A 13,137-nucleotide genomic window follows, 5' to 3' on the forward strand; every position below is an offset into this window, starting at 1 on the left:
TTCTTATATTCCACATATGAGTAAAACCATATGGTAATTGTTTTCCTCCAATTGACTTATTTCACTCACCATAATACCCTCCAGTTCTATCCACGTTGATATAAATGGTAAGTATTCATCCTTTCTGATGGTCCGAGTAATATTCCATTGTATATGTACATATACCACATTTTTATCCATTCATCTGTCGATGGACATCTGGGCTCTTTCCACAGTTTGGCTATTGTGGACATTGCTGCTGTAAACATTGGGGTGCAGGTGTCCCTTTGGATCACTGCATTTGTATTTTTGGGGCAAATACCTAGTAGTACAATTGCTGGGTCATACAGTAGCTCTATTTTTAACTTCCTGAAGAACCTCTATACAGTTTTCCAGAGTGGCTGCACCAGCTTGCATTCCCACCAACAGTGCAAGAGGGTTCCCCTTTCTCCTCGTCCTTGCCAATATTTTTTGTTTCCTGACTTGTTCATTTTAGCCATTCTGACCGGTGAGAGGTGGTATCTCATTGTGGTTTTGATTTGCATTTCCCTGAGGCTGAGGGATGTGGAGCATTTTTTCATGTGCCTGTTTGGCCATTTGTATGTCTTCTTTGGAGAAATGTCTGTTCATGTCTTCCATTTCTTGACTGGATTATTTGGGTTTTTGGGTGTTGAGTTTGATAAGTTACAGATCTTGGATACTAGCCCTTTATCTGAGATGTCATTTGCAAATATGTTCTCCCATTCCGTCGGTTCCCTTTTAGTCCTGTTGACTGTTTCCTTGCCAGCACCACTTTTTTTAAAATTTTTTATTGTTATGTTAATCACCATACATTACATCATTAGTTTTTGATGTAGTGTTCCATGATTCGTTGTTTGTGCATAACACCCAGTGCTCCACGCAGAACGTGCCCTCCCTAATACCCATCACCAGGCTAACCCATCCCCCCACCCCCCTCCCCTCTAGAACCCTCAGTTTGTTTCTCAGAGTCCATCGTCTCTCATGGTTCGTCTCCCCCTCCGATTTCCCCCCCTTCATTCTTCCCCTCCTGCTATCTTCTTCTTCTTTTTTTTTCCTTAACATATATGCCAGCACCACTTTTTAAAAGAGCTTCACGTGTGTTAACTCATTCAGTCCTCAAGATATCCCTTGTGAGGTACATATATTATTCCCATTATATCCAAGAAAAAACAGAGGCAGAGAATTTAAGTGTTTTGCCCAAGAATGTATATATATTTTTAATAAACAAAAAGGAAAAATCAATATCAGTAGATGAGGATTAAGTAAAATAATGACTTAATGCAAATGAATTGTAGGTGCTCATACATGGTTATTATATATTATTATTAATTATATCCTGAAATTTTAAGCTGTGAGCCTTCCTCTCGGATCTGGTATATGACAGATGATGTGATTTAGCAGACAAAGTGTAGCCTTGGAGAATTTGGACACACACTCGTGTTCAGATCCTGGCTCTCTAGTGCACAGCCGTCTGACGCTGGAGGAGCACCTGACACACTAAGTCCCATTTCCTCACCGCTGATGGAGGGAGCTGTAACAGTGTTATGCTGAACCATACGAAATTGTCAATATCCATATGGCTGGTTTTAACCTATAAAAATGGCGATTTCATCTGGCTCACCCTTGAACGTCTCCCTCATCGGATTGCTCATAAGGAGTGAAAATAACCCGTGGAAAGCTGAGGCTGTTGCATCAAAAGAGGTGGAGAGTGCTGAGAGCAGTAGAGGACAGTCAGATGTGTTGGGAGGTAGAAATGTCAGAACTTGGTGACCCGATAAGGGCGGGTGATGTGCAAGAAGGTGGGAGCCAGGGTGACTCCCAGATTTCTGGCTCGGGGACAGGGGTGGATGATGGCACTCTTTACTGGTACGGGGAACACAGAAACAGTAGATTTGAGGAAAGAGACAATGGATTTATTTTTGGCCAAGTCGAATATTTGATGCCTATGGAGATGTCTAATATGGGTCTGGAGCCCAAGAGAGAGGTGTGTGCCGGAGATAAGAGAATGGGGAGCCAGCTGCATTCAGGGTACTTTCACTGAAGTCCCGGAAATGATTGAAGTCACCCAGGATTCGCACCGGAAGTCGTGCTCCCTGTCACCCCGAACAAAAGAGTAACATGGAACAAAGGAAGACAGGGGCTGGGCGGGGTTCCAACCAGCGTTTGCTGTGTCCCACTCCATGCAGGTTCCGGGCTGGATGGGGGACAGAGGAGGGCAGGGGAGCTGTTTTCCCGGCCTTCAACGAGTTGGCAGTTGAGTTAACTCAGCCCCTTTTTTGTAGTCCTGGGAGTATGGGGGAAAAGCTCTAGTTACAAAGTAGAACAATGAAAATGCCCTCACTCATCCTGTAGAGTTAGATCTTATATATGCATACAACACGTGTAGCCCAATGCCTGGCACTGATCCACACTGCAAATGGTGGTGCTGTTATAGCCAGAAGAACAGGGGAGGGAGGACTCCTGGTTTGAATGTTGCAAAATATGACACCGATATTCTCGTTGTTGTTGTTGTTGTTGTTTTAAGTTCAACGTGTAAAGTATGGTAAGAATGCAAGAGATATAAGGACCGTGGTGTTGGGAAGAAGGAAAAGCTAGGGCTGGTGATCTGAAGTGCTTTTGATTATAATGTAGTCATAGACATTTGGAGGTGAGCTAAAGATTATTTAGCCAGTTCATTAGCAGGAAACCCTCAGTATTGAAAAATGAGTTTAGCTGGAAGGGGAGCTTAGTAACCAGGTGTTGTGTTCCAGGTGGGATCGGCTGTGATGCCTTCTGGGGTCCCAGGAGGAGACTGTGGGGAAGAGGGGGGTAGAAGAGCGAGGCCTGTGGGGGCCAGGGAATCCCACGAGGCTGTGGGCTGGACTCGGCTGGGGTGAATGTGAGGCCGCCGTGGGAGGAGAGCGGGGAGCAGCCGAGGCTCAGGAGACAGGCCCAGTCCCTGGGGACTGTGCGCAGGACAGTGGAGTTGGTGTTCAGATTCTAGCCAAGCAGGTCAGGGAGGAGCCACAGTAGGGGATCTGGAGGATGATCAGGAGACCAGGACAGAATAATAAAAAATAAAGTGAAATGAAACCAAAAGTGGTACTATAAAAAATAATCCTGTGTTAAATACAAATGCGAGGTAGTATTTAATTCTCACAGAGGCCACAGGAACAAGGTGATGTTCTTCCTGTCTTCTAGGTGGGGATACTGAGTACACACAGGTTAAGCAGCTCGGCCGGGGCTCAGCTTGGAAGTGGCCACGCTGAGGTTTGAACCCGGGTCTGTCTGGCTCCAAAGCCCATGCATGCCCTCTGCTCTCCTGCTCCCCACAGACACTCAGATACACGGAGTTGCAGCCCGGGGCCCCCCTGTGCTCAGGCCCAGCAAGCCTGGTCAGAGCCTGGTCAGGGAACTTGGGAGAGACGGGGGGAGGGCGGGGAGGCCAGGCTCTGCTGAGCAGCCTGGCTGGTGAGCTGGCTGTCCTCGCGTCCTCTCTCCTGGTGTTGAGGGGGAGACCTGAGAGGAAAATGGACAGTCTCACCACATGACCGGTGCCTTCCTTTTAAGCAAGTTTTATAGTCCCAGGTGTGTTCGAGAGTGGCTTTTTGATTGCTCACTAATGATGGATAGATGATGGCCCACATAAAGTTGCTGCTCACTAAGAGTGGGATCCATTAAACTGCATTGACAAGAGGGGACTGGGGGGGGGAGGAATTCGTGGAGAGGCTCCTCTTGGTCTTCGTGACCATCAGCACCCGCTTCCTGGAGCGTGTGTGGTGCTGTGTCCACCTCCCACATGCTTTGAGAACCCCTTCAGCTGGGCGGCCGCGGGCTCCGTTCTCTCTGGGCCTCCCCTTCCTCTGTCTCCCTGGAATGGAGGCTTGAAGACTGAATACAGCGATCGCTCTGAAAAGCATCCAAATGTATGATAAGACCAGACAAATGTTATGTTATTATTCAGAACGAGGAAGAGAGAACTTATTTCCAGGTTCTCTTCTGAAAGAGCTCTTCCGATGACTGAATCAATTATAGTGGAAGGAACTTTAGGTTAGAAATCTGGGGATTTTGTGCTTTGGGTCTGGCTCTGCCACTAGTTGTGTGGCCTTGAGCAAGTCTGCAGTTTCTTTGTTTACAAAGTGTGTGTGTCTGTGAGAGAGAGAGAGAGAGAGAGAGAGAGGGGGAGAGAGAGGGAATTCCTTCCTGGGCCTGGCCGGGCTCTGTGGCTGAACGGCTTCTCATACCGCCTGGCCCCAGCTAGAGCAAGATGAGTCCTGCCCCGCGGGGCTATAGTCCCTGCACGTTAACTGCTTTGAGTTTTCCCAAAGAATGTAGTTGTCATGGAAAGATCACAGACTTTTTGAATCTGATCTACTTGGGTTCAAGTCACTTTACCGCTCATTAGCTATGTGACTTTGGCCCTGGGACTCCACCTCTCTGAGCCTCTATTTCCCTGCAGGATTGTTGTGAGGATTCAGTAGATCGTGACTGCAAAGCTCATAGCACAGAATGTGTGTTTCACAAATGGTAGTTCAGAGGTAACTTTTCTTACTTGTTAAAATAATTTTGTTTCTACAGGAGAAGTCGGTTTATCTGACAGTCTGTCAGCTACATATCTGTTAGGTAATGTTCCTGCAGTTCATAAACGCCATAGTGATCAAGCTTCTTAATAGTATTTTGTAAAATATTTATCGAGCATCCACCTCACTACATACTGGGAATAGTGACTAAAATAAGGCATGGTCTTTATCCTCAACAAACAGGTGGTCAAGCGAGAGAGACAGAACAATGAATAAAAATAATAGCCCACCATATGTTTGCTCTGGCACTTTACATTCTTTACCTGATGCAATCCTCACAGCAACCCTATGGCAGAGGCACTGCTATTATTCCCATTTTGCAGATGAGCAAACTGAGGCCCAGAGAGGTACGAAAATTGTTGAGGGTTACCTAGCTAGTAAGTGGCAGCGGTGCTGGGCTTTGTAAGCCCTGCAGGCTGTTGGCTGTCCTGTCCCCGTTCTTAGCTTTCCTAATGAGCAGTACTTACGTCACTATAATGCAAGATGGCTATCAACTTAAAGACACATGAGTAGTTATACCGTGCTCGAGATGTGCTGTGGAAAGGTGTAGAAAGCTGTGGCCGCTCTGCCCGGAGGGTTGTAAGCCAGGAGAGGATTCTCAGAGGGCACCTCTGAGCTGGGCCTGGGAGGCTGAGTGGTAGCTCTGCAGGCAAAGAGGCGGCAAAGAGGCGGCAGGGGTGCATGGGGGCGGGTGGGAAGCACTGTCAAGGGGTAGCGGCGAGAAAGCGGGATGGAGGGGAGGCAGGGGAAGGAGCTGAGGCTGTGGCTCTGACAGAGGCTAGGGCCCGCCTGCCAAAGAAGGAGGGCCTCTGAAGCCATGCCAGGGATTTGCACATGAGCGGCCAGCTACCACTCCTTGGGACTAATTCATGGTATTTCTTCCAAATTGCTCAAGAAAACCCAGGATACTCATCAGTGCACTACAAACGAATGGGGGTTTTTGCATTTAGCTTTTTTGGCTTTGCCACTAAAGTTTTCACGACTGGAACTCTTCAAAAGCGAGGGAGTGGCAAGCCATGTGCGAGCCGTGTGCCCATGCAGTGGCAGGTGCTGCTCCGGCCGCGGGACCCGCGGTCCCCCTGCCAACCACCGGCCTGAGAGGCTTATTCGGATCCCCTTCCTCCAGTTCAAGATATTCCACAGCTGAGTTTAAAATCAGAGTCTTGAGTCTCACCCCTGCCACACAGCAGTTCTTACTTTTGCTAATACTTCAAAAGTCACTGCGAAGGTCAAAATGAGCCCTTTGTATGAGATACTGGACAGCCCGGTCCGGTTCCGATTAACAGGAAAGGGCTTGAGGAATGAGGTGATGAAGTCTTATGTTGGCTTCGCGGCTCAGTGAATATTCGGTCAACGGAGTGAGCTCCCCATCTGCCCCTTCCCACCCCAGCCCCGCTCCCCTTCCTGCACCCCCTAAGTCTGTAAGCTGTGCCCCACATTGCTGCAGTTCCTGGGTGCCCCCAAACCCACCTCGGCCTTACTTCCCCAGCCCAGCCCAGACCTTCAAGACTTGGACAGCCCCGAATCTTCCTGGGTCTGGTCTCTTTTCTTCCAAACCATCCTCCCCATGAGTGCGAGCGGTACGGTGGCCTGCCACCCCCTGGTTGAAAATTGACCAGTTGCCTGCGGGCCAAGTACAAATAGACGGCATTTGGTGATCTCCTCCGCTCTTCCAGCCTCTCGTCCCCAGGCAGGCTCTTCTCTCTGCCTCTACCGTCCCTGTGGATCCGGGCCCATCATGGAAGCTGTAGCCATCGTGTGGGGGCTAATGACCCCAGATGTCTCTCCCGAGCTCCAGCTGCGCATTTCCAGGGGCCGCAGAGCCTGTCCAGTTGTGTGCCCTTTAGCCCCCTCTGTCTAGCCCACCCCCTCCCCTGTCTCCCCCTGGCCTCCCCGAGATCTCTCTCCACCCTCTGTCCTTCCCTGTGAATATAACCACCATCACCTAGATAAGTGGGAGCTGGCCTAGTACCCCTCTCTCCCTCACCTCGTCACTCAGTTCTGTTGATTTTACCTCCCAAACATTCTCAAACCTGCCTCCTTCCCCCTCACCCCACCCCAGCCTCAGTTTACGCTCTTCCTCTCTGCGCCCAGCCTCTCCCCGCCACCCTGGGCCATTTTCTGTGCAGCAGACAGAGAGATATTTCTAAGTACACGTCTAATTAAGCTGTTTCCTTCTAAAGCCCTGCAGTGACTCCCTGTCACTTCAGGACATTGTCCAGTCTCCCTAAAATGATATTCAGGGCCCTTCCCCGTCAGGCCCCACCTCGTACCCAGCCATGATCTTCTTCCATCCCCTGCCTCACAGTCCTTCCCTCATTCACTATCCCCAGGGCCTCTGGAATCTGACTGTGCTTAAATCCTGGCTCCTCATCCCAGTGGCTGTGAGACCTTTGGCAAGTTAATTAACATCTCTGCCCCCCTCCCCGTTTCCTTAGCTGTAAAATAAGGTTGTGGAGGATTGATTGAATTGATACATGTATGAGGGCCCGGGGTGTGTGTGTGCGAAGCTCCTTGTTATCTGGCCCTGGCAGATCTCAGTGGTGAGATTTCCAGTGCACCCGCCACTTCACCACTCTCTGTTCTCCAGCCATTGGAACTGTTTGCACTTGCCCCGATATATCCCGCTCTCTCCCGCTTTTATAAAAACTCTGCTGCAGCAGCACCATACCTGCCCCGTTCTTCCTCTTGGCGGTACCTGTCTCTCTCCCACTCTGCCCCTTCCCCGGCTGGCCCTCGGTAGCCTAACTGTGGACTGCCTCCTCCTCAGCTGACTCAGAGGTCACCCGGAATGTGGGGGGCAGGGATTTGCCCTGGGTGCGAGGCTCAGTCCGCCGAGGCTGGAAGGGGCTGGTCCCTGCATGCTTGCGCTTTGTGACATCGGCTTGTCTTCCGGACGCTTGTTTTACTCGTGCCTGCAACACCAAGGGTCTCGGTTGCTGAGATTGGATGCAAGTCCACCTGAGTGACAGGGGACCGCTCTAACTGGCTTTGACCTCCCAGGGATTGCAGACACCATATTTCCTCAGAAACTGTCCTCTTAGCTGCCCCCTTGTTGCTAATCATGTTTTGTGGCTTAGTATTCCAGTTGCTGAATTTCTCTCTCAAATATTTTAGCTTGCCTCCCCCAGCTGCCCAGCCGACTTCCTCAGGTGCATCGTAAATCTCCAGTCCAGATCTCCCGCTCTTGTAGACCCTCCCGATGCACTCATCTCAGCAGCCCAGCGTGAGCTCTCCACTGATTAATGTCACTTGTGTGTTTGTAACATAGCCTTCAACTGTGGTGATGTCAAGATAAATCATTGTTCAGACCCTGTTATTTGGCAGAAGCCAGGGACCTTAGCATGCCCTCCTTATTTTATAGGTGAGTACAACAAAGCCCAGGAGAGAACAGGGGACTTTCCCAAGGTCACACAGTCAGAAATTACCTGACTAAACTGGGACTAGAATCCACATTCTCTGTTTTTTTTTTTTTTTTACTTCAGTTTTCTTTCTAACTCACCAAAAGCTATTTAGTTTCTTCTATTAAACATTTAAAAAAAAAAACTTAAAAAATTGTGGTAAAATATGCGTAACATAAAACTTGCTATCGTCACCATTTTTAAGTATATGGTTGAGGGGATCAAATGCATTCACACTGTTGTGCAGCCACCACCGCCATCTTTTTCCGTCTCCCCAGGCTGATGCTCTGTGCCCCTCACACGCCAACTCTCTGTCTCTCCCTCTCCTCAGTCTCTGGTAACCCCTCTACTTTCTGTCTCTGTGAATTCTGACTCCTCTAGGTACTTCCTGTAAGTGTGACCATTCAGTTTTTTTTTCCTTCTGCGTGACAGTTTCTTTCGCTTAGCATAATGTCCTCCAGGTTCACCCACTGTGGCAGGTGTCCTTCCTTTGTATGGTTGAATAGTCTTCTGTTGTCTGTGGATAGTGCATTTTGTTTATCCACTCATCTTTTGATGGACACTCAGGCTGCTCCCACCTTGTGGCTATTGTGAGGCATGCTGCTCCGAACGTGCATGTACCAGTATCTGTTCACCAAGAAGTATTCCTTATATACATTTAGAGACACTTGCTCCTGACCATTGCTACTCATCTTTTTTTTTTTTCCCCTAATGGAAAGTTGGGAAAATACAAAAAAGCGCAGTGAAGAATAGAAAAGTCACGGATGTTTTTGTGGTGTATATTTGCAGGATTTCATATTCATGCTGCCCATAATTTTAGGTTTTATACATACTAAGAGAGAATTTTAACAGATAGTCCCATCTGTGTAGTAGGGAGAACACATGAAATGTATTTAAGGAACAGAGAGCATGAACACTGAATGTGACCTTGGCCAACCCTGGCCTTGCAGGAGAGGAGTTCATTCAAAGTATGATCTTACTTTACCTTAACAGTCTACAGAGGGAGCTCTTCGTAGTGGCGCTTCTTTAAGACCATCATGGTAGAGCGGCTTACTGCTAAGAGTTGGAATTTGGAATGGGGGTCTTTCCCAGTCACATTTCTTAAATATCCACTAGGGGGCAGTAAAAGACATAAATTTTTCAAAAGGCCAGATGCATGGCGAGCAATCAGGCCACCACATCCTCTTTGCATCTCTTTCAGCCATCCGCGCATAGTTATGAGATAATGGATTTCACGTCCAACAGCAGCTTTGGGTAAAACTGGAGATACCAGCAGCTGTAGCCTACGTGCAGGTTTTCCTCCTATTCAGGCTAACATTAGTGCATAAAACTTCATTTGATACGTTGGTTCCTGATTGTATTTTTATTCAATTCACATTAGTTCAGTGATTCTCAAGCAGAGTGAACATCAGAATCACCGCACATGCTTTTTCCAAAGTACCCATGCCCAGGTCTCCTCCCAGATCTATTAAATCAGAATTTCTGGGGCTGGGGCCTAGTTAGACTATATTTTTATCCTAGCCCATGTGTTCTTGCTAAGAACTAGTGCATTAGTTCTTAACTTTAATAACTGGGGGGAAAGAGTCACTCGAGTAAAAACTCAGAGGAGAGGTGAATATGAATTCTGGAAAATCTCTTTCCCTTTTAAAACTAGAAGCCACCGAAGGATCTGGTGGCCAAGGGAACCCAAAGCTCTGAGGCTTTCCCATAGATTGTACCTATATTATAACAAGCCAGGAACCTGGGCAGAAGCTTCTGGAACTGGGGAGGCCCTGGCAAACTCAGCATCTGTGGTTACAGCTCCGAGAAAGCCATGCTCAGGGGCCAGACTCCTTAGTGTGCAGCCAGAACTCAGACACCAACACTGTCTGCCATACTGAGAAAATCTTCCCTATAGTATTCAGGAAAAAGAGGCCTTTAATTTTATCTTAGGAGAGGTAAATGGGCGTAGAGAACCTGCAGTAAGGTCATATGTCCTTAGTTCTCATCCGAACCATCCAGCCAGCTGGGGGACCCAAGGCAAGTCATGTCACCTTTCGAAGCCTCAGCTTCTCAGTTTGAATTATGGGAGGGCTGGGCGGCGTTGATCTCCAAGGATCCTCCCGGTTCTAAAATTTCAATGATCCCATTAGTATTAATAATCATGATTTGTATGGTCCTACCCTGGCAAAGAGCAGAAGAAATATTCAGTAATGCAATGAATGACAGAGACTATTGACCATGTAGTTTAATTTATTTAAAGCATATACACTGAATTCAAAGGAGAAAATATTGCTCACCATAATATATTGAACTGTTAGTATCTTCAGCATAGTAAAAGCTTTCCAGAGGGAAAAATTATCCATCAGTGCAAACTTGACATTTTTCACTTCTTGATCCATAACTGCCATTTCTCCAGCATGCTTGTATTTACTGTGAAGGGCCAAATATAGGAATGCTTTGGATGCATATTAAATAACTACATAAACATCAAGGTCACAGTTGCACGAAAGGCTCAGGGGAGGGCCCTGGGAGGCTTGCATTGATCTCTTGTGAACTTCCATTCCCGAATCCTGCTGACAAGGGGAAACAATTGATGTGGACCATTATTAAGGTTTTAAGTGTTTCTCCATTGTTAAAGATCTTTTACAAGCCCGGAGTAACCGATAGTGCCCAAGGAATTGGCAAAACCTTCACTTAGAAATATAGGCTGGCCAGAGAGATAAGTAAAACCCAGAGTGCAGATGTCATGGGCTGAGCTGCTGCAGCAAAGGTGGAGGGCTGGGGCAAGTCCAGTGGGGAGAGGGGCACGCCACCTCCTTGCCCCCCACCCCGGGCATGGCTCTGAGTTATAGAGCCCAGAACGGAAGGCCCACTCGGGAGTCTTGCACGGCTGGCGGAAGCTGCAGAGAGACTGGCTCCCTCTCCCATCTGCCTCCAGGCTTCCTCCAGCTCCCCCTCCCCCTCCAATTCCAAGTCTGTGCACTCTCTGTGGCTGCACAGAGGACCTAATGAGTGTCCAGGGGAATTGGGTGTGCATGAATCATGCAGACCTGCAGATCCAGACTGAGTGTCTGGACTGGTCAAGTGCCCCAGATAATTATGCGAATGTGCTGCTGACCTGGAGCTGGAAAGACAGCAGATATTATGGATCGCAGAATCTAGTTTCAAAAAGATCTCAACAGACCGAAGGAGGATGGGCCCGGTCTGCTAGAGTAACCAAACAGGAGATACAAATGATAACATGAACGTTTCCCCGCACTGGCTCCGCATTTGGTCTTACACTCGGCCCTTGGCACATTTCACTTTATCTCCTCCTTATAGTGATCCGCTGAGGGTAGGTTTGTAGATCCCCATTTTTATTTTTTTAAAGATTTATTTATTTATTTGAGAGATAGAGTGAGTACAAGCGGGGGTAACAGCAGAGGGAGAGGGAGAAGTAGACTCTCCTGCTCGGCAGGGAGCCCGATGTGGGGCTCGATCCCAGGAGCCGTGTAACCGACTGAGCCCCGCCGGCGCCCCGGCCCAGCCCCATTTATGAGTGCCTGCGATGCGCCAGATACTCCACACGGCACCGTCCACCTACTCTGACCCTCACAGAGAATATGATTCTCTTTCACAACACAAGGAGCAGAGATGTTCAGAGCGTGGGCACTGCAGTCCCACTGCCTGGGCCCCATCCTGGCCCCGCTCTTCCCGTGTGACCTTGGGCAAGTCACTTAAGTTCTCAGTGACTTCCTCATCTGTACAACAGGAGTAAGATTGTTCTGAGGATTAAGTGAGATAAGGAATGCACAGGTCCAAGCACACAGAGCCTGACCCGTGAAAGGCAGCCGTGAAGCCCAGCCATTCCTATTTCTTAAGGATGAAGTAACTTGTCAGCTAGCTGAGAGGCAGAACTGGGATTGGAATCTCCATCAAGGATTGGGCACCCCGCTCCGCGGGGAGTCTGCTGGTCCCTCTCCCCCTGCCCCGCCCCTCCTCTGCGCATGCTCTCTCTCTGTCAAATAAATAAATAAAATCTTCTTTAAAAATGGTCCTAGGCCATTATCTGCTCCTTCTCTTCCTCCTCCTCACCATTATCATATCGTCATGAGTTAAATGACTTGCCTGGTGTTAGACCTCCGACAAACACCCGGTGAAGGAGGTTGTCAGGGCGATGGCATCTACCTCATTAAAGGACTGAGGACAGTTCTTAGGTCATGATCTCGGTACCTAGTCCAGTGTTATCCCCCCGGTGCTTCGTGAAGACTCCCCCAGGCAGGGCTCACTCTGTCACTGCTTCACCAAACATTGGCTGAGGGTCCTGCTCTGCCTTGGGGGTGCAGAGAGGAAAAGAATGTAAGGCTAACCATTCTTTTTTCCCCACCAGGTTCGAATGGTGAAAGATGGCGACCCCTCCTGGAAGCCCACTTTTATTGTGAAACCTGACAGTGGTTGTCAGGGCGATGGCATCTACCTCATTAAAGACCCCAGTGACATCCGCCTGGCAGGGACCCTTCAGAGCCGACCAGCGGTGGTCCAGGAGTACATCTGCAAACCTCTTCTGATCGACAAGCTCAAGTTTGACATTCGTCTGTATGTCTTACTCAAGTCCTTAGACCCCTTAGAGATTTATATAGCCAAAGATGGACTCTCTAGATTTTGTACAGAGCCATATCAGGAGCCCAACCCCAAAAATCTGCACCACATCTTTATGCACTTAACCAACTATTCCCTGAACATCCACAGTGGTAACTTTGTCCATTCGGACAGCACTAGCACGGGCAGCAAAAGGACTTTCTCTAGCATCCTTTGTAGGTTGTCTTCCAAAGGTGTTGACATCAAGAAGGTCTGGTCTGATATCATCTCCCTGGTGATTAAGACTGTCATTGCCCTGACTCCAGAGCTCAAAGTTTTCTACCAGTCGGACATCCCCGCGGGGAGGCCGGGGCCCACGTGCTTCCAGGTAACCATTGCCAGTCCCAGCCTGAGTTCCCAAAACCTCACGGGGCCTGTGGAAGGCTCCCTGGCTTCCTGTGGGATGAGAGGTGGGGGCGGGGCGGCCAGAGGTGGGCCAGGGGGGTTGCGGGTGTGGCCTTGGGGGTTAAACCTGGGTCCAACTTTACAGTTGCTAGCTGTGTGAATAGAGGCAAGTTGCTTCCCCTTTCTCACCTGTAAAATGAGACGAGGAGTACCTCCCTGAAAGGATTCTTGTA

General features: G+C 48.8%; 1 protein-coding gene across 2 annotated transcripts in view; it reads left to right on the forward strand.

Annotated features, from left to right (window-relative positions):
* TTLL11 (tubulin tyrosine ligase like 11) overlaps positions 1-13,137 on the forward strand; it is a 228,934-nt gene that overhangs the window by 76,235 nt on the left and 139,562 nt on the right. For both annotated transcript variants that reach the window (XM_027614537.2, XM_027614538.2), the window contains one exon: positions 12,312-12,887. In XM_027614537.2, the coding sequence (XP_027470338.1) occupies positions 12,312-12,887 (576 nt within the window). The remainder of the gene's footprint in view (positions 1-12,311; positions 12,888-13,137) is intronic.

This window comes from Zalophus californianus, chromosome 13 (genome assembly GCF_009762305.2).
Source record: "Zalophus californianus isolate mZalCal1 chromosome 13, mZalCal1.pri.v2, whole genome shotgun sequence".
Lineage (NCBI taxonomy): Eukaryota > Metazoa > Chordata > Mammalia > Carnivora > Otariidae > Zalophus > Zalophus californianus.